Source organism: Pseudopipra pipra, chromosome 8, assembly GCF_036250125.1.
Source record: "Pseudopipra pipra isolate bDixPip1 chromosome 8, bDixPip1.hap1, whole genome shotgun sequence".
Taxonomy (NCBI): domain Eukaryota; kingdom Metazoa; phylum Chordata; class Aves; order Passeriformes; family Pipridae; genus Pseudopipra; species Pseudopipra pipra.
The window spans coordinates 5825546-5845148 of record NC_087556.1 but is presented as its reverse complement, the minus strand read 5'-3'; the positions used below and the strand labels follow the sequence as shown (position 1 = coordinate 5845148).

General features: G+C 40.1%; 1 protein-coding gene across 4 annotated transcripts in view; it reads left to right on the top strand.

Annotated features, from left to right (window-relative positions):
• Nucleotides 1–19589, top strand: part of REEP3 (receptor accessory protein 3) — a 36383-nt gene extending 16794 nt beyond the window's left edge. Inside the window, exons 3-10 of one of the 4 annotated variants that reach the window (XM_064662338.1) lie at nucleotides 3107–3183; nucleotides 3698–3818; nucleotides 5025–5138; nucleotides 5457–5497; nucleotides 11005–11101; nucleotides 12150–12294; nucleotides 14732–14880; nucleotides 15633–19589. In XM_064662338.1, coding sequence (XP_064518408.1) covers nucleotides 3107–3183; nucleotides 3698–3818; nucleotides 5025–5138; nucleotides 5457–5497; nucleotides 11005–11101; nucleotides 12150–12294; nucleotides 14732–14880; nucleotides 15633–15689 — 801 coding nt within the window. In that variant the 3' untranslated portion in view covers nucleotides 15690–19589. Of the gene's footprint in view, nucleotides 1–3106; nucleotides 3184–3697; nucleotides 3819–5024; nucleotides 5139–5456; nucleotides 5498–11004; nucleotides 11102–12149; nucleotides 12295–14713; nucleotides 14881–15632 lie in introns of all 4 variants that reach the window. The other 3 variants (XM_064662337.1, XM_064662340.1, XM_064662339.1) reach the window with 3 other exon arrangements.
• The last annotated feature ends 14 nt before the right edge of the window (nucleotides 19590–19603 follow it).

Genomic DNA, 19603 nt, shown 5'->3' with positions numbered 1-19603 from the left:
GAGTGGACATCATATTCTGTGTAAAAGCTGATTAGAACTTATTTGTGCAGCTAGAGTTGGTGCCTGCCAGAGCTAAGCTTATGGGAGAAAAAAATCACCAAAACTAAGAAAAGAATTCCCTTCATCTCATGCTTACTTTGCCCCGTCAGGACAATCTGTAATGCAAAGAATTTATAATCTGCTTTTCCTTCCTGCTCCTTCAAAAGGGATCCACAGGCCAAGTAGGGGATACCAGTTTCCTGCTCAAATAAAGGAAATTTTTAATTTAAAAGGTTACCATTGCCTCTTGCAATATGTTTTCTAGAAAAAGAACAGTAATATTTGTAGAATGCTGGGATTTTCTTGCTCATCTCAGTTGTTACACTTGCATACAAAATGTTCATGGGGCTGAGATGAATGAGACCTGTCACAGTGACTTTTTCATTAGCAGGGAATGCCACTGGCTCTCAGGGAATTACCTCTCCATTGCTGGTGGGGTCAAGTGTCCAAATAGGTCTTAGGGATGATCCATGGCTCTCATTTTCCCAGCTGGGTCATTTTCTTTCGCAGAGAGAGTGTGCAGCCTTCCAAATGGCACAGGTCTGCTGCCAGTCACATCATGGCCCAAGAACACTTCCTTTCCAGGGTTGCCTGTGGCTCAGGAGCCATCTGTGTTTGTTGCTGGATTATAAGAGCTTTGTAACAGTGCTATTTTTTTTTTACTCAGTCACTGCTTCTACCAGTGAAAACAAACAAACAAAGAACAGACATCTTGACTTGAGTAGATCATGCTACAGCAAACTGTTCAAAGATTATTTCTAGGGGAAAAAAGTGTTGTGCTGATTGTGATAATTTAAAAGGCTTATGGACTTCAATGTTACAAATAAGGATCTGTGCCTTTGAGGAGATTTATTTGTTCTTGTAATTACTCTGATTTAATGAGGTTGACTAAGATACTTGAAGTTTTTTCACTGTATTACACCAAAGCACTTGTAATAGGCGTCTGAAATGTAGTTTAGAAAGCTGAACAGACCAGCCTTCTCAAATCCTGGCTTCAAAATCCTGACTTGAAAGAATGTGCTTCAGCCAGAGCCAACAAAGATGAGCTTAGCACTCAGATGGCAGAAAAAAACCCTTCAACAAAACAAATCTGTAATCACCCTTTTAACATGAAAAGCAAAACTCATTCTAAGCTTCTGTAACTTAGTCTTTGAGAATTAAGCAGATGATAGTCTTCTGGGTGGTGTAAAATCTGGCCTTCAGTTTTTCATGTTTGTTTTTTTTTTCCCTGGTATGAAAACCACTTTGAGTCACTCAGGTTTGTTTATCGAGGATACCTTGGTACCTGATGCATTAGTTGTACTTGAATATGATTTGTTTTTTATAGAATATTGGCCCAGACCTCAGCAGGGCTCCTGGCAGATCTCAAATGCCCTTCTGCAGAGCATTTCTAGCTGTTCCTAGCAGTCCAAGAGAAATTCCACTTTCACTGTTTTCCTAATTGAACAATTAGATGTTGATTAAAAAAAGAATAGCATGGATAAAATATATTGGAAAAAAAATCAGTCTTGCATGGCATCTTAAAAATTGCATTGCATTATGCTTAGGTTGATGGGGCAAGGTGGGATTTAATTTTATTTTTATTGAGGTGTTGACTGTGGTTCATGGAAGGGTCACCAGTCTAAATATCACATGGCCTGTCAGCAGTGACTTCAGCTGTTGTGTAGGTTTGTCTTAGTTTATTCAAGCTTGAAATATCTAAATCCTCTGAGAGACTGAAGTGAAGAATGTCATCACATGACTGAGTTTCTTTTCAAATTGAAATGCAGGAAAGCATTTAAGATAAATGGGTTGCAAGTTCCGACAAAGGAAGTGGTTTTAAACCATAATGCACAGCTCTGAAGAAGGCAGTAGTGTATCATTAGGTTTTGAGCACTTATTTAAGTTCACTTCAAAAAAAGAGTGTTTTAAAAGTGAAAATTAAATCTGAGTCATGTCCTCTGTAGGAAAGTATATATATTCCTCCTTTTGAAAGAGAGTACTATGAATTTAGACTCAAACTAGTCTCTAGTAATTGTAGTGGGTTAGAGGCAGTTTGGTTTGGTTTGGGCTTTGTTTGTTTTTGTTTGGTTTTTATTTTGTTTTGCTTTTGTCTTGTTTGTTTGTTTGTTTTTTCTAGCATAGATAGGACTGGAATGTAAAGAACATGTGCATGTTCAGTTAGTACAAATAACCAGTGGTTGGTTTGCACTGACCCACTTTGGAAATACATTGAATTGGGCAGCTGATATCTTGGAGAAGACAAATGCTCCTATAGTATTTATTCTGAAAGATGTAATCAACTTAGATGACCAAATTTGAACAAATGCCCAAGAAACATGAGAGATTTAGTGAACTGTTATAAAACAGAACTAAACCCTGTATTTTGAGAGCATTGTCTGATACCAAAGCACTGATATGTAGTGTAAACCTTAAAACAAACAAAAAGATGTGAACAGCTGTAAGCCTCTGAAGCATTAACATTCTTACCTGAGCTTCTTTATTAAAAAGAATTTTGTGGTTCTCAGCATATAAATAGAATTAAATTACCATGAAAATGCTTTTTTGCTGCCTTGCCTTGGTGTTAAGCAGGGCACAGATAAATGAATGGCAATGTGTGGCTGAATAACACGTGTTGTGAGGTGAAAGCAAGGGCTGCCTCACCAATGCTGACTTTGGGGGGTGTGGTATCAACTCATGGGTGAGTGGGGAAGAGAATGAAATGTCCTGTAGAGCTACAGTGGGAATTGAACTTCGTGCTTAGGATAATCTACCAACTCTTTGCAGTGGTTTTTTCCTTACCACTAAAGCTTTGCAGAGACAGAATCAATTCTATGAAGCCAGCCTAGGTGAGGTGGTGACCCTGGTGAACCAGTGAGCTTGGTGCAGCTGCCACCAGTTCTACTTAGGAACAGAAATCCTCCAGGACCTTCCTGTAACTGCACTTGAAACCTGGTTTATGCAGACTGAGATACTGTTGAATGTCTTGCTTCGGCAGCTCTGAACAGACTTTACCGTGTGTAGTGTGTTCTGCGTAAAGGTGAAATCAAAATTCCTACTGGAGATGGTGTGTTTTTTTCATTTTCAGGTTCGCTGGATGATGTATTGGATTGTGTTTGCTCTGTACACAGTCACTGAAACAATAACAGACCTAACAGTCTCTTGGTAAGAGCCTGCTGTTTATGAACTCTAGAAGGAACTGTATTTGTTTCGGATGTTCTTGGATTTGTGATGATTCATTTTGTGTACAGAAGTTGTGCTTTTTGATAGCCCTTTTTTCAGGCAAAGGTCTCAGTGCATGTGGTCAGCAGCATCTGTTTGAAGTTTGCTGCTCTGTCACTTACAGTGGGGACTGTAATACTTCCACCTTGGCTGTAGAAACTGAATAGGGGAATGGAACTCTTAAAAGGATGGGCTGGAATTTCTCTGTGCAGGAATGTGTAATGCAAAACAAGGATATTAAGTGTTTTCATTTCTTAAATTACAATAGTCAATTAAAAAAATTAAATCCATAAATCTAACTCATTTAATTTTTGTCTAATGCAACTTCTTGTATGTGAAGAATCCTATATTCTAATATGTAATTGTGATTTTGGGAAAGATGTCTTTGTGATGATTCATTACTGTGCATTTTCTTACTGCAGTTGTTGATTTTGTGCAACCTTTAACTTGTCTGTAGGTTTCCACTGTACTATGAACTGAAGATAGCTTTCGTTATCTGGCTCCTTTCCCCATATACCAGAGGGGCAAGTTTAATCTACAGAAAATTTCTCCACCCGCTGCTTTCTTCTAAAGAAAGGGTAAGAAATAACTTGTCAGATTTTTAGTGCCTAATCTGGACATGCCATATGCTGAAATGCTGTTGCTGGACACGCAGTGAAAGCAGAGCAGCGTTACTGGTTTGCCAGGCAGTGCAGGCAGCACGACTTGGACCGGCAGAGCTGAGTGCACGTGACTGTCTGTGCCTGAGCAGACATTGTCCTGCTTTCTGGTGACATCAGAGAGCCTGGTGTTCCCTGCTCCACTTGGTGCCCTTTGAGGAGCCCAGCTGAGTGGAAGTGATGCAGTTTGACTCTCTCCTGCAGGAACATGTGCAGTGTCCTCAGTGCAGAAGCACAGAGGCAGCTTTACTAAAAGCTGTTCATGTTGCCATTTGTTCTGGCATAACCCAGTAATAACACTTACCAGGTGACTGACATCAAGGGCATTCTGGTGGGCAAACTGACAGGATAAGAGGAGAGACTTTTTACTGAGGTTTAAAGGAAGACTTGTCTGCAACAGTCTTCTTCAGCATCCTGGTTGGATGTGTGGAAAGAGCAATTAGCAGAGGTGTGAAGACTGCCTCTGGGAAACCTCACAGTCCAGGAACAGCATTCCTGAAGGTCAGTGCTAGGCTTGGCCTTTATTAGGCAAAGCAGGTTGCTGACACGATGGCCACTGATACCAACAGTAAGGCCATCTTGACCTTCTGAAGTTGGAGCTATAAACTGTTTGCAACTTGGGAAACTAAAGGGATGTTTCCCTGTGAGATGTTGGGAAGTACCTTGCAGCCTTGATCTCCAACTCCAGGCACTTAATCACAGCTGGGGATAAATGCCATGGCTATTGTCCTTGGTACTTAACTATGCCAAAGCTCTGGCTTTGGAAGTTCTTTGTGAGCTGGCTCTGCCTCTCTAAGGAGCTCTGATTTCATGTTATTTCTTGAAAAACTTTTGTCCAACAAGTTAAGCTTATTCTCTGTAAGGAACTTGCTGTGTAGCTGCAACATTTCTGAACTAGACAAAAGTGATCTGTTTTTTCTTCTTGTTTGACCAGGTATAATCCTTTTTAAATGAGAGAGTTGTAGTGAATGAAGCACCAGTATACAAAAACAAGAGTAACTATCCCATAAAGTATTTTCTTAAACACTTCTTTTGTCTTCCTTTACTGATGGAAAAATAATACTGTGGGGTAACATTTCTCTCTTATGAACAGCCTTCTGAAATGTAAATGTGTTTTGCTTTTAGGAGATTGATGAGTACATCGTGCAAGCCAAAGAAAGAGGCTATGAGACCATGGTGAATTTTGGAAGGCAAGGGTTGAATTTGGCAGCAACTGCTGCAGTGACAGCAGCTGTAAAGGTAACTTTCTGCTTGCATTATTTGCTTTTTACCTTAATATAGAGCAGTGTAATTGTACTGAGGATTTGCCATTCCTAAACAAAAAGATAAATTCTGCAGGTGTATTGAAAACCTGGAACACACTTAAAGGCTGGTAGCACTGTACTCCTCATACTTTATTTGTTTAAGGTGGCTTGTAGTTATTTCTTGGATGATGGGGATCAGCTGACTCTAGTTCAAAAGGTACCATGCAGTTTTCTGAGCAGGCTTTTTGGTAAAGATGACCATTGTTTCTTTTCTGTCTCTGTGCTTTCTTGTTGGTAAACAAACTGTTTAAAGGATTTCTGGCTTTTCTGCTGTTTTTCTCCAATCAACTTGAGGTAACTCCACATATGAATTAAGGCATGAAAGACTACTACCATGGATAAAAGTTCTCTTGACACAATTAACTTGTTTGCAACTTGTTGAGTGAATTATTAAATTAATACACTAAGCATAAGCTTGCCTATTGCTGTTTAGCACACACTTGCTTTGTCATGTAATTTCCAATAAATCATGAAGTAACCTGTCCTTGTTCCCAGATTACTACCTTGCTACAAACTTACCACCTTCAGTTGTATTTCAGAGGGTTCTGGGTGGAGGAAAACAAAATACAAACTTAAACCTAAGACTCCAAGCAGTTTGTGTCCCACTTAAAGGAGTATAACTTCAGACAATGTATATTCTACATAATAGTAATTTAAACCAAAACACTAAAAAAAAAGGTATGGAGAGGAAGAGGTGTGTGTCCAAGTTAAATGATAGTTTTAAGGCAATCAGGATTAATTTTTTTCCTGGGAATAAATGAAATTGCTGTGTTCACAGTAACAGCCCTGACAACCTGAACTCTGTTAGCAGATAACAGAAAGCAGGGTAGAGATCCCTGGCTGTCAAAGTTGAGTAGGTACAGATAGCATTTAAATTAAATTTTTGGGCTTCTTTGTGAACTTCTTGTGCTATAAATCAAAGACATTTCTGAAAACTACATTTTCAAATGCTATCTCAAAAAGGTTTGGAAAAATAGCCCTGCATATCTTGTTTATTTGTTTTCTCTCCTTTTAAAGGTACATGTGGGTGGTAGCATAATCACTTTTTGTTTTCAGATATGGTCATAATGAGCTTAAAATACTGAGAATGTGATTAAATTTGATCACTGTGGGGTGTTTTTTGTTATTCAAATTCTTAGTATTGCCTTGAGACATGAAATAATGTAGAATAAAATAGAGTGCACCTCCAAAGGAATTAAAGGATCCAGAGTGAAAATAGGCTTTTTAAACAAACCCTCAAAGTGCTCTACTGGGAAAAAGTTTAAGAACTGTGCTAAATGCTAAAATGCAAATTCTTTACCAAGCAGCAAATCCTAATTTATTACAAATGTGCACCTGTAAGGATACTTACGCTCTGTGTGTGTTCCTCATGTTTGGCTATAGTTGGATATTTCCTTGTTAATCCTTATGGTGTTACAGAAATACTGTAAAATAAACACAAATATCTCCTCCCACTTTCTTCTGAAATGATGAATAACTTTTTCCAAAGTATCTGTGTTTAGATTTCGTTGCTATTCAGCTGTGACTGGCAAGATGCCTGCTCTGTTTGTTAAAACTTGTTAAACATGCTCATGAATATTTGTACAGAATTAGTTCAGTGCAGATGAGATGACTGGGCAAAACAACCACCACAATACCAAAGACCTAAAATAGACATGATTTTTAAACAGTATGAAAGAGAAGACTCTCTGAAAAACCTTTATTTTGGCACGTTAAGCCTCTTGAGTTTGTCATTCCAGAGGGCTGAGCGTGACTGCTGCAGGAAAACGAATGGACACAATGCATGTGTTCTTGATTTTTGTGCCCTGTTTTTCCGAGAGTTGACTGCTGCCTCCAGCAGGTGAAAAGATTATCCCTTCAGCAGGAGCTGGTGGAGCATGCTATAGGATTTCAGGAATGGAGTTGTGTTAGTGGGACTGGTTTTGATGGGAAGGACACACTTTCATCACTATTTTTTTTTTTTTTACTTTTTTTAAAGCATGCATGCTTATTCTGATGTAGCAGGTCCCAGTTTAGGAGAGGGGGAGATTTAAACATATGTGTGAGGTTAAACCTATGTCAAAAGAAACACTGAAGTATCCAAGCAAACTGCTTATGCTGACTTTGGGAGGGTGGTAAAATTGCTTGGAAAGTTGCTGGAATATTTTCAAGATCAAATGTGGGAAAGAGTGACTTTCTCCAAGGGCTGTCAAAGGAATAGGGGATTACCATTAAAAGGCTGGTTGGCTCTGTTAGGGGGGCTGGAGCAGCCAGCCAGGTCAGTCTGCTGAAATCTGGCACAGATTTAAACCTGCTCCACTGTAGTTAAATCAAAATGTAATTGGCAGGAGCAGTGGCTTATAGCTTACATTCCCATACTGATATTTTTAGCTGGCACTAGTTAGCCACTGTTCATAGAAAATTTAGTGCTTCAAAACCTGCTAAATAGCACACATTAGCAAAATAAATTGTGTTAAATTAGCATGTCAGAAAACAAATCTTTGTAAAATCTGATATCAAGAGACTCAGCGATGAAAGAAATAGTCTATGCTGAGTTTTTATGTACCAAAGGAAGTTTTTATTAGTGAAAGAAATGGAAACAAGATGCCTTTAATGATATAAAAGTTGTTGCAGCACTTTCAACTCAACAGTATATGGATTTGGGGTAGTTATTTCCACAACACTAAGTTCCACTGATACATCTTATATTTGGTGCTGGTTATCTGTATGGTTTCAATTTTTGCCAACCCATAAATCCTGACTTCTTGAGCTACCAGTGAGAACTGGTTTCTTTATCAGTCCAAGGAGCTGTGTGGTGCTAATGAAGCTGTGACCTGCTCTGTCCCTCTTCCTGAGCTCACACAGAGCGTTCACCTGTGAGGTGTTGGTAGTGATGATACTATGTTTTGAGGGCTGCGTTTCTGAATGTCTTTTAGCCACCCTGAATCTACTGTCTCTTCCCTGGCCTTGCTGGGAGTTCCCGGTGTTCCCACTCTGGGCACAGCAGAGGCAGGAGGTGTCTCCCAGCCAGCTGTGGCACACAGCCAGCAGCACTGTGAGCGGCAGCGCTGCTTTCACCCTCCTCCCTGCTGGGATGCCTGGCCTGCTGCAGAGGTCACTTGCGGGACAGCAGCCCCTCTCCAGCCTGAGAGGGAACAGCAGTCATTCCCTGTCAGCTCCCATGGATCAGGGAGGGAACAGCTGGGAATGTGGGTGCTGCAACCACGGAGCTCCAAGCAGCTCTGTGGACACAGAGTCCATTGAGAACTTGTCTAGGGAAGGCAAGCAGCTTTAGTCTGTGATCCTGGCCACTGAGGGCTGCAAGTCCAATTTAAACAACAAAAAGAGTCCTGAGGCAGACACAGTGTGGTGTTTGTTTACAGCAACTTCCCTGGGTTAAGCATATAGACTATAAAATGACATGCTCAATAACAGAACAGAGAATGGCACCGCATATATGAGGGGCAGTGGATGAGACTGAATGCTAATAGCTTGCTAGAGGCTGAGTAGTCTCGAAAGGAGGCCCTTAAGTAGGATACATTTATTAAAAAAATTGTATTGGGAGTGTATTGCAGCTTTAATTAATGTTTCACATTGGTCACTGGTAATGAATGTGGACTCTGGAAAGCATTTAATATATTTCACAAAATGCTATTGAATAATAAAGCAAAATGATTCTTTAAGACTTGAATTTTGTTTAAGACAACAGACTTCAGTCTCCATCTAAAACATTTGCTGACATAGAAATTTGAGCACTGAAGTTGTTCTGTGATTGTAAATGTGTGTGTCTCAATCCTTTGTGCTCTAATTTAGTTGGCAGCCTCTGGGCTGGATGCAGCCTGATGTATGTATTCCTTACTGGGAGCAACTGCTGACAGACTGGGCCACCAGCACAGGCCAGGTGACTGCTCTGCCACCTTCTCCTGAGCAGCATCTTGGGGTGTGGGCGTCTGGGGAGAGATGATGGCTGCTGCCATGTCCATGGCATGGCACTGGAAGCAGGAGATCCCCCTTCAGCTTTGCCTGCTGTTTTTTGGGCAAACATGTTGCTTTCCAGCAGTCTCTAATAACTATGAACTTTCAATCCAGGTATTGAAGCTCTTAAAGCATTATTATTCTAAATGTGAATGTTGCTCTCACATTTCCTGCAACAGCAGGTATTTAATCTCACATTTCCTGCTGTAGGAAGGAATTTAATATTTTTCAGCTAGACTTTCATCCTGAGCTGATAGTAATCCAGATCCTCACAGAGTGCTTTGTTTCAGCAGAAAGCAATTTGTCTGCTGCTTTTGGGCATGGAGGTGGAAGGATCTTCTTAAGTCCTAAATGCACTGTGAGCACAGTGATGTGCACGCCCACACAAAACACCTTGAAATTTGTCCTTCAGATAGTCTAGGCAGTGTAGTGAAGTAGAAACCAGTCTTCCTTTGGCTAGACTGGATCTTCCTAGGGCTGGGATGGAGACTGGGGGCACTGTAGGGAGCACCTGCATAGGATTAACACAATGTGATGGTGACTGTCCTGCACAGCAGTGCTTGTGCAGCCCCATTCCCACTGTGACTCTGGGGCATGTGTGCTGCATCTCTTGTTTGGGTATATATCCTTTCAAACTTCTTAATGTTTGCTGTGTGTAACTTGAGTAAAACTTTCCATCTTGGCAAGTACTTTTGGAATGAAGGGCCCATTGTATGACTCCTTAGGTCCTCCCTGAACTAGGCAGTGCTCCACAGGAGCTCTAGCTCAAGCATGCAGTTTGGTTAAGGGCACAGTGTTATTTTATGGCACACAGTTGACTTTTTTTCTCCTTTGAAAAACAAAATTTTCTGTCCAAAAGCTGCACTGGAAAATAAGGCTGAACGTTTCCAGCTTGGATCTACTCCTCTGTCTACAGTGGAATAAGAAATACAGGCTTGTAATGTGAATTCTCCTTAGCATGGTAGTTGTTATAGGCTTAATTTCGTTATCCTATCCGATTTCCAAATGTCTTTTTGTAGTATATCATATGATGAATGAACTTGCTGGGGAACTGTTATGCAAGTGTGTCTTTCCACACTTCTGCTTCTGGCCAAAACCAGCTTCTGTCACTGTTTTATAGCAGACTCTGTTCACACTTGGCGAGTGGAGTTGTGCTGAATTTGTCTGGATTCTGCTGAGAACCAGCTGGGCCTATTTTACGTGTTCATTGGTGCTCAGGGACTGAAACTCATGTCCTGTTGCTTCTCTTCAAGCAGTGGACACAGAATGATCAACAGTCCTGTGTTGTAGCAGATACTGTGAGCTGTTCTCCCTCCAGTTCTCTCCACAAGAAGTGGAGTAGTGAAAGGGCAGGATTTCTCCTGCCTTAGGAGGAATCTTAGGAGACCTGCCTTAAATAAACCATTTTGGGGGATAAAATCGACTTTAGAATTTCTACAGTCGACTGAGACACTGTACAGACACTGTACAGAGACTGTACAGTGTCCATAGTACATTTTAACTCAAAGGCAAGCTGTACCCATGTTTTTGGGAACTGTGAGCCATCCTACAAGTATGTAGGAAGAGCTGGAAAAGTTAAGGCTTCTACTTCTCCCACAAGAAACCTTTTCTTTGTTATTGTTCAGTGTCCATGTATGAATAGTGGTGTAAAAATTATAATAGGTTCTTCTTGCTTGAGTAGCACACTGTCCTAGTTTTATATGCTGTACTAATGACTAATCACTAGAAAATGAATATTAGGTTTCAGCCACTTTCACCCCCACCCTTTGGTAGCTGTGCAAGCTTAAGGGGTTTAACTCCACTGTCTCTTCACTTTACATGGCTATTTTTAATGTGGAATAATTCAGTGTGCTGGTTTACCATCTGCAAACAGTTGTCATCAGAGTGGGAACAAATGGCTGTGGCCAGTGGTGCAAGAACTGCCTTGTGCTGTTGCAGAGAAAGGTGTGTGGAATTGTATCCAGATTTCTGCTGCTGCTAGCTAACATAAAGCTTTTACTTAAAAGCTTCATTTGCAAGAATGAAAAAAAGTCTTGAGCTCTTGCTTGAAGTGGAATTCGTGCACAGGTTTGTCAACCTTCCCCTGAAATGGTGATTTTTTTGCCTCATGCTACAGAGGGGAAGAATTAAGTGTTATTTTAATGTGACTTTGAGTCCTTGTTCTTGTGTGCTTGCTCTTTTAGTTGCTTATGCAATAAATTAATCTTAAATGCTTTAATAATAACATCTGATGTAAGACAAAAGAGCTGCTTGATGACCCTTCTTTCCAACAGGGAACTTTCTGTATGTCCCATATAGTAGAGATGTAAGGGCAGTTGGAGAAGGAATTCTAATGTTCACATGTGATCAACTATTCTCCTATGTAGCATTCGATTTTGGGTTGGTACTATGTCAGTAAAGCTGGACTAGTAGGAGGACCTGCTAGCCTGGAGTCCAGGCAGGACCTCTGGTGTTTGTGATTTGAAGTTTCTGTCAACTACAGCTGCCTCTTTCTCAGTTCTTTGAGTTATGATACAGAACATATTTTTAACACTTTTTTCCTTTCTTATGCGTATTCAAATTTTTGGATGGTAAAAATATAAAATAGCAGAAAATGCTCTTCATCCATGCTTTTTAAAATGGAAATGTTTAAACTCTGTCCTGCTACCCAGAACTGCTAGAGAAATGCCATTTTTGAAGTGAATGGAACATCTCTGTGTGTTTCTTTTCAAACACTTCCTCTCACCCAGGGAACCCTTATTTGCTCAGGTTAAAGGAGTGGAATGAGGCATTTGTGATGGAACTGCCAGTTCATGTGTAACTTTGCCAAATAAGAGCAACCTATAGTTAAGCCTGGGTAAAAGCAACACCTTAAAGCAAGTGTGTATGTGCATGTGTATGTTCTGTGTTTTGTAGTGCAGCAAGGAAGCATGGGCTTAAATATCTTAACCCGAGCTGAGCAGCAAAGTTAAACCTCTGCTGTGTTTTCAGGGATTCTGTTGTTGTATTTCAGAGCCAAGGTGCAATAACTGAGAAGCTGAGGAGTTTCAGTATGCACGACCTGACCACTATACAAGGAGATGAGCCTGTGGGGCAGCCCTATCAGACCTTACCAGAAGCAAAAAAGAAAACCAGAGCCTCTACAAGTGAATCTTCAGGTATGTATCTGGTTTTTTTCTAGCTAAAAGAACAATTGACCCGAGACACAAGTGGAAAAGCAGAAATAAATTTACCCCATCTCTAAATGGAAAAGGCCTCAAAGAATTCCACTGAAAGAGAGTAGATGTGATCAAAATACAATAGTTGAGAAACCCTTCCTGAATTTTTTTTCCCCAGCCACTCTCAGTGTAGTCATTCTGTACTCATTACTCCTGTCTTTGCCAGTTGGCAACAAGAATTCCTTGCCAAAGTAAAACTTAATTGGAAGTAAAAAAATACGTAAGTGGTGTTTCTGTGACAGGCGTACAAGAAGTTAAACATGAAAATATATGGAAGCTCAATAAATAAAAAGGGAAAATTAATGGCAATTCCCTGGGTGTGTAATGATAGATCAAAATGTTAAGTTGCTGATGATGATAGGAGTAATGAAGGCATTGAGTTGTCATATCAACACTCAGAAGACACTGTGTGGGGACCAATATATGGCTTTGTTCAGAGATATTATTGTACTATTATATTACATGTATTGTTGTCTTCATCACTTTGCTCTCGAGCCTGTGATGCTTGAAGGAAGGTTTAGGTGGAAGACTGACAACTGCACCTTTTGAAATGACGGGGCTACAATGTAAAGGAGTTGATATTTCCCACAGAAGAAGTAGGTCTGGTCTTTTTCTTTTCACTTGAGCCTGTTATTTCTTCTCATCCTTCCCTTTCTGAGAGGGGTGGTGCTTGTGGAGTACAAGGAATTCCAGGAATCACATGAGAGCTGTGTTGTTTCTGAGGAATAGATGTCCAGCTGAATGGCTCTAAGCTGAACTGCACATCCCACCTATGCAGGGCAGTGTATGGACCAGGTCTCCTGGCTGGAGAGAAAGCTCTTGATGAATTCCTGGCTGCATTAGGAATGATGTCCCTGCAGCTCTTGTGTAGGGGCTGTTTCTCAGTCAGGGAACATTAGTTGTCCATCTGAAATAGCTTGGAAATGCTCTACAAACTTAAAGAAAAAAAAAAAGCTTAAGTTATACTGTATAAATAGTCACTTATTGTGAGATTCAATTTCAAATATCAGAAAGCTTTCTATGAGCTGGTTGAACTTAATTGCTTCTGCTCCTGGACCCAAATCTAGGATACACCTCTCATGTTATCTTTGAATTTTCTTCAGCATTAGAATTTTAAAAGAAGATCATACCACAGATGCATTTAGGGAAGCTGCATAGCAATATTTTGTTGTGCTTAGCAGGATGTTGATTTTTTGCCATTGTGCTGGGAGTTTTGTGCAAATTGGTTGGAAAGGCCTAGTTGTAGGACATTGTTCTTAGGAGGGCTGAGCTGTCAGTGTGCTTGCTGTGAAAAGGGCAGAGGTGATGGGGATTCATCAGAAAAGGTGCTACAAATAGAGACAAAGAAGTATTGGTGTCACTGCAAACATCCCTGGTCAGAAATGGAGTGACAGATACAATTCAGATCTTCCATATTATTGAACAAGATGAGTTGAAACTATTGGAAGCAGAGATGTGTTCCCTCTGGAATGGCAGAAGAGGTAAATCTGTCTGAAGTAGCTGTGGAGTTAGGTGAATGTGATCGCAATTTCAGGAAAAAAGGAGAATTGAGGAAAATAATCTAGTTAAACAGAAACAAAATATTGGCTTAAGATGAAATGTATGCTGGTCATTAGTAAAGTTTGGTTTGGAGTCTAAAAGGTGTTCCTGAGTGTTACAGCCCGTAGTTTCTGGAATGGCCTTACAGAAGGAGAGTTTGGTGGGGGGAAGGAACCAGTCTGGATTTGGAGGCTTTGTGACAGGGCTGTGATGGGGATTCAGGGCTGTTGGACCCCAAGGAGCTTTTCCAGACGTGTTTTTAAGCAGTTTGTGCCCTCTAGTGAGCGTTTTGGGTAGTAACCTTGGTCCTGTTTTTGCAGGACGTAAACAACGCTTATCAGTACTTGGGCGTGTTACTCAGCTGAAAGGAGGTTTGGTTTTAAATATCCAGAGAGGGATGTGAGCACGAAGAAAGATCCTATTAATCAGAGTTATGGAATGGTTTGGACTGAAAAGGACCTTTAAAGATTTATCTAGTCTAACTTCCCTCTCACATGGATTGTGTCCAAAAACCTGAAGTACTCTTTAGGATGACACTGGGGTTTTTGCAGTTCAGTTTAAAGCAAAAGATGGAGGCAGACTTAGGGTTTTGGTTTTGACAGATGAGGAACCATGGCATTACACACCTATGGAATCAAGTGGCCCATTCCTTACGAATGGCAGAATTAGAAGTAAGAAGCTCCTGGCATATTCCCTGTTTTGAAATACCTGGTACACTGACCATATAGTTTAAAAGAGTAAATGCTGTGTGCTAAAGATGAAACTCATGACTTTCTTAGAAATCTAAAAGTTACATCTATTACTTATTAAACACTTTCAGAAAAAATTTTTTTAAAAGGTTACAAAACACCACTGGAAAAAAATGCTGGAGAGGATAAAACAGATGAGGAGATGGAGGGGACACATTCAGAGGATGAAATGTTTGCTCAGAGAGGCCTTCGAAGAACTCAGAGCATGAAATCTGTGAAAACTAAAGGCCGTAAAGAGGCAAGTATGATCCTGGTGAACTGCTGAGTTTGGTTGTCCAGTGTACCTTATTGTTCTTAACAGTGCAGAAATTTATTTTTATTCTTAATCTTGGAGGAGTTATCAATGATAACTGGGTTGTAGAATGCTAAATGGAGGAGGAAGTATGCCATAATATCTAAGCCTGGAGCTTTTGTGCTTTGGAGTGTTCAGGGGCAATACATGAATGAAATGAACTTGAGAGAGGAACAAGGGAGAGGAGATGAAGTACACTCTGTGTTTGTAATGCTGATTCTGGCACCACTGAGCCCAAATTCCAGAAACTGCTCACCTCGAAAGGGCTACAGAGAGTGATATTGTCACCTGCATGTCATGCACACTTCAGCATCTGCTGCTCAGTGGATTAAAGAAGATTCAGAATTTTTTAGTTCCCATAGACATATGGCCTGCTTTGACTCTTTGTGCTCCACAAAGAGAAGTGCTTTATATTTCTATGTGCCACAAAATCTGAAGATACTTCAGGATAAAGCTCTGTGGAGTCTCATAAAAGTTTATGGGTAATTCCAGGAAAACATTTGAGACTTAGTCTTCTGGTCCAATTCTGTTGAAACTGCATCTTATTCATTCATAGGTAGCTTCTCTGAATGAAACTGTGGAGTGTCCAAAGCACATTTAAAGACATTTGCTAAATTGGATTAGTGGAGAGGTAAATAATATTTCTGCCTGATGTGACTCAACTCCTTGTTAAGTTGTGATTTCATTTCTCCCCTCAGATACGATATGGATCCCTGAAATACAGAGTAAAGAAGAGACCTGTTGTCTACTTCTGAGTGCATTGCACAATGCCTGCAAGACAAACTGCTGTACTCTGATAACTTGAATTTCAGTGTGTCAAGTGTTACAGACCTGTGTATGGTTCACATATGAGTATGTTTGGATAGATACAGTAGGACTTGGTTTTGTGAGCCCAGGTGATGGGATAAAGTATTACTCTGCTCTTCTGTAATTGCTTATTGTTTAGATTTAAATCTGGACAAGTTATGGTATGAATTTCAGCACTCCTCAAAGTGGGGTTAAATGAGTAAGAGGAAACAGCCTTTTGCCAGAGGTACTGAACAGACAGAAATAATTACAGCTCCAGTTGAATCAGTGGAAGTTGTGAGTATTTGGAGCGTGTGAAAATGGAACCCATAGTGTCCCCGAGTTTACAAGGAAAGATAGATATACTTGAAATACTTTTCTGAGCTACAATTCCTGAAAAGGCCTTTGTGTAATTTTTAAATGTACAGTTTCAAGGACAGTGGATGATGGTGGGAAAGGAAAAGGAAAGGTGAGGTTAGATAGGATACATCCTAAACATCATCATCTTCCATCATGTTGCCAAGCTTAATAAATTTATATAATTCTAATAGGTGCAAACTGGGGGTACATTTAGCACTTTATGCAAAACTGTGTAGTTTTGCACACTCTTAATAATTTACAACTGCACATGTAATTTTAGTGACTTGATAGGTTGAATGCCAGCAATTCTTGTATTTTTAAAATTTATTGCTTAAGTACAGTTAGGATGCTATAGATAATTGCTACTAACAATATTATCAGGTGCCTTTCTGTGTATTATAAGGCTGTGTGGGTTTTGTCTGTGTGGGGCTTTTTTGGCTTTTTTTTTTTTTTTTTATTATTATTTTGTTTGTGTCTGTCTTCCTCCTTTTACCTAGAGAAATGTAATGTGATTTAAGTCGGTTTTTGGTTAAAATTGTGTTAAGTGAAACTTGTAGCAATTCCAGTGCTAGACCTCAGGGATCTGCTCAGCCCATCAGCTGTGTGTTAGAAGTCATGCCAACATGAAGGCATGTGTGATAGATGAGTCAGGCCCTGGTTTGGTTTTGCTCTACATTGCTTTAAGAATGAATATATATATATATTTTAGAACATGTGTGTATATTTCATATCATATGTGGATCCTAAAATGGTCTGTATAGTACTTTCTTTTATTGCTAAAGTTATTACTAAAATATTTGTATATAAATAGCTTTTTCTAAAAGTCTAGTTGATTTAGTCAGCCATTCTGTAACCTAGAGTCCCATGACATATCTGCACAGAGATTAATTTTGGAATGTCCTTCAAGACAGGGAGTTGTGAGAATGACTTCTTTAGGTCCTCTTTGGTTCTGTTTTCTGCGATTCTGAGAATGAGGCTGATTTTAGTTTTCTGTGTGACTGCATTTCTACTGTGGATTCAGGGAGAAAACCACCCACTTTTTGCAGATAGTATTTTAATACATATCGTGGGGAGAGATGGTGTTGCTTTCCTTGAAGAGAAAATGGCGTGTGACTTGTCCTACCCTTGGATCTCTGACTCCAGTCCTTCTCCCAGGTATTGACAGTCAGCTGCAAGTCCATTGCAGTGCTCTTAAACATGTTCCCAAGGCTTGAGCCACTGCAGTTCTTTTCCTTTCTTATAGCTGCAGGAGTTCCCTGCTGGTGGGCACTTACTGCCCTCCTGGTACACACTGGCACTCAGAGTATCCTCCTGCATCCTTCAGGCTGGGGCTGGGACTGTGTGGATCCAAGTGCAGCTGGTCTGTGTGGCACTGCAGCGCTCCCTGGCTGTGAGGGGGGTCTGTAAACCCAGTGCAAAGCTTGGGCTCAAACACCACGCTGATGGCACAGTGCTGTAACAGATCCAAGCTTTAATGGACCCAAGGAAGTTCAGTGCTGTAGTGAGAAGTCCCAGCTGTCCACACGGGATTAAAAGTCTAAAGCTTGGATTGCTTTACTCAAAGACACGTATCAGAAGGTATCTCTCCCAAGTGAGAGAGCAGAAATCCTGTCCTCTAGCCAAGACTGCACCTTGTGATCCAGCTTTTACAAGGAGCTGCTGTCTGTGGGGAGGGAGTGATCACAAAGGCAGCCTCCTCCCCAGGGTGTGGGAGTCACTTCTGCCCCAGGAATGTTTGTGCTTCTCATCTGTTTCCCTGAGTGCAAGGGAGAGGCTGTGTGTGTGTGTGTTAAGATATGTCAGACCTTAGAGGAAGCTGAAGCTTTTGCATCTGCATCTCACCCCTCTCTGAACATTCTGCTAACCTGGGATGGAGTCTCTGGCTTACTGTCCAGCTGAGCATCCTCCTCGAGCACTTGCTGCTGCATTGTGCTGTAACTCATCATGCTTGTTTTTATCAGCAAGCATGGCAATAAAACGATCACTTTTTTCTACAAATCACAATCCTGCATGAAGGAGCAGGGTAAGCCCTTCTTTCAGAAATACAGTTCCTGTTACAGGTTCACATAGATCCTCTTTTGGGGGTTGCGTTTTTAACACGCTTCCAAAGCTGGAGATCATCTGAGTATTTTGGGCTCTACCACACTCGTGTCAGGAAGTTGCTCTTTGTGTCTCTGTGTACCTGAGGCTGCAGCTTGGGGCAGACTTAACTTGCTAACTCAATTGGCTAAATAAACTCTTTCGTGAACCTTGCATGGAACTAGGAAAGCTGGCAGAATTATTCATATTCATTACTGTTTCCATATAAATGTACTTCGGTTCTCTCAGATACTGTCTTGAGTGACCAAACTCCCAGTGTTTTCCTAGTTGTTTTGTTCAGTCCAATAACCAGCTGTAAAATTCTTTTCTTGACAGCCTGATTTTGCTCTTTGAATTCATCCTGGAAGTGGTTCACTGTGTATTATCTTAATTTTTTTCTTCTTGCTGTTCATTGTCAGCTGATGTCAGCAGAGCACAATGGCATGATTAGCTTTCATCCCAATTTGCTTGTTGAATTTAGTTTGGTTTTGAAATACTACACAATTGTTTAAACTTTGTGTACAGAGAATTTTCGAAGTTTTCTTGCCTTAGCAACTACAGAAGTCATCTGTCTAGCTCTTGTCAGTAAACTTGTTGGAAAAAATGTTAAAAATTGATGTTTACCTTAACATTCTGTTTGGTCTTGGACTGTAAAATGTAGTTCATGTCAAATTGGATAGCCTTCTCAAAGAATTTCCTGAGAATTGACAGCCACCAACAGGACTGCTAATGTAGTTAAACAAAACTTACACAGAGGTTAAAGGTGCTTTAAAAGAGAATATGTGTTTCTGTTTAAATCATATCAAGGTTTCAAGCCTTTCCAAAATATATGTGAACTGACTCAGAATTCTGAGCAAGAACCTACTGGACATGTTCAAATACCCATGTTTGAGATGAGGATTAAATTGATGGCCTCAGCTGCAAATAAGCTTAGGCCAGACTCTGATTACAATGTAATTGCCAATATTGTGAATTTCTTTGGTATATGAAAGTAACTGATTAATATCCAAGATGCATTTTACAAACTATAATGAATTTTAAGTGAACAGAAGATAATTTGATAAAACAGAATGGTGAAGAAAATGCTGGATGCATTTAAAACTCTCTTCATGACAATAATGTGTTTTATTTTTGGTGTTGCTTTTATTAATGGGAAGTTGGTATTTTTAAGTATTTTTCTACAAAGATGTGTATGTGCAAAGGCAGTACTTTAACATTTTTCAAGAACTTGTATTTTTAAATGCTATAGACCAGAGACTGTCTACATTTGGACTGAAGTTAGTAGCTTTAAAAAATGCAATGTAAGCTTTAATTTTTATATTGTAATAATAACTTGCTGACAACTTGTTTACATATTTGTAGGAGGGAAGGCTTTGTTATGCATTGACTTATCTTGATGCTCTCTTTAATAAATGCTGCTTTGAGCAGGATGCAATGGATGTTT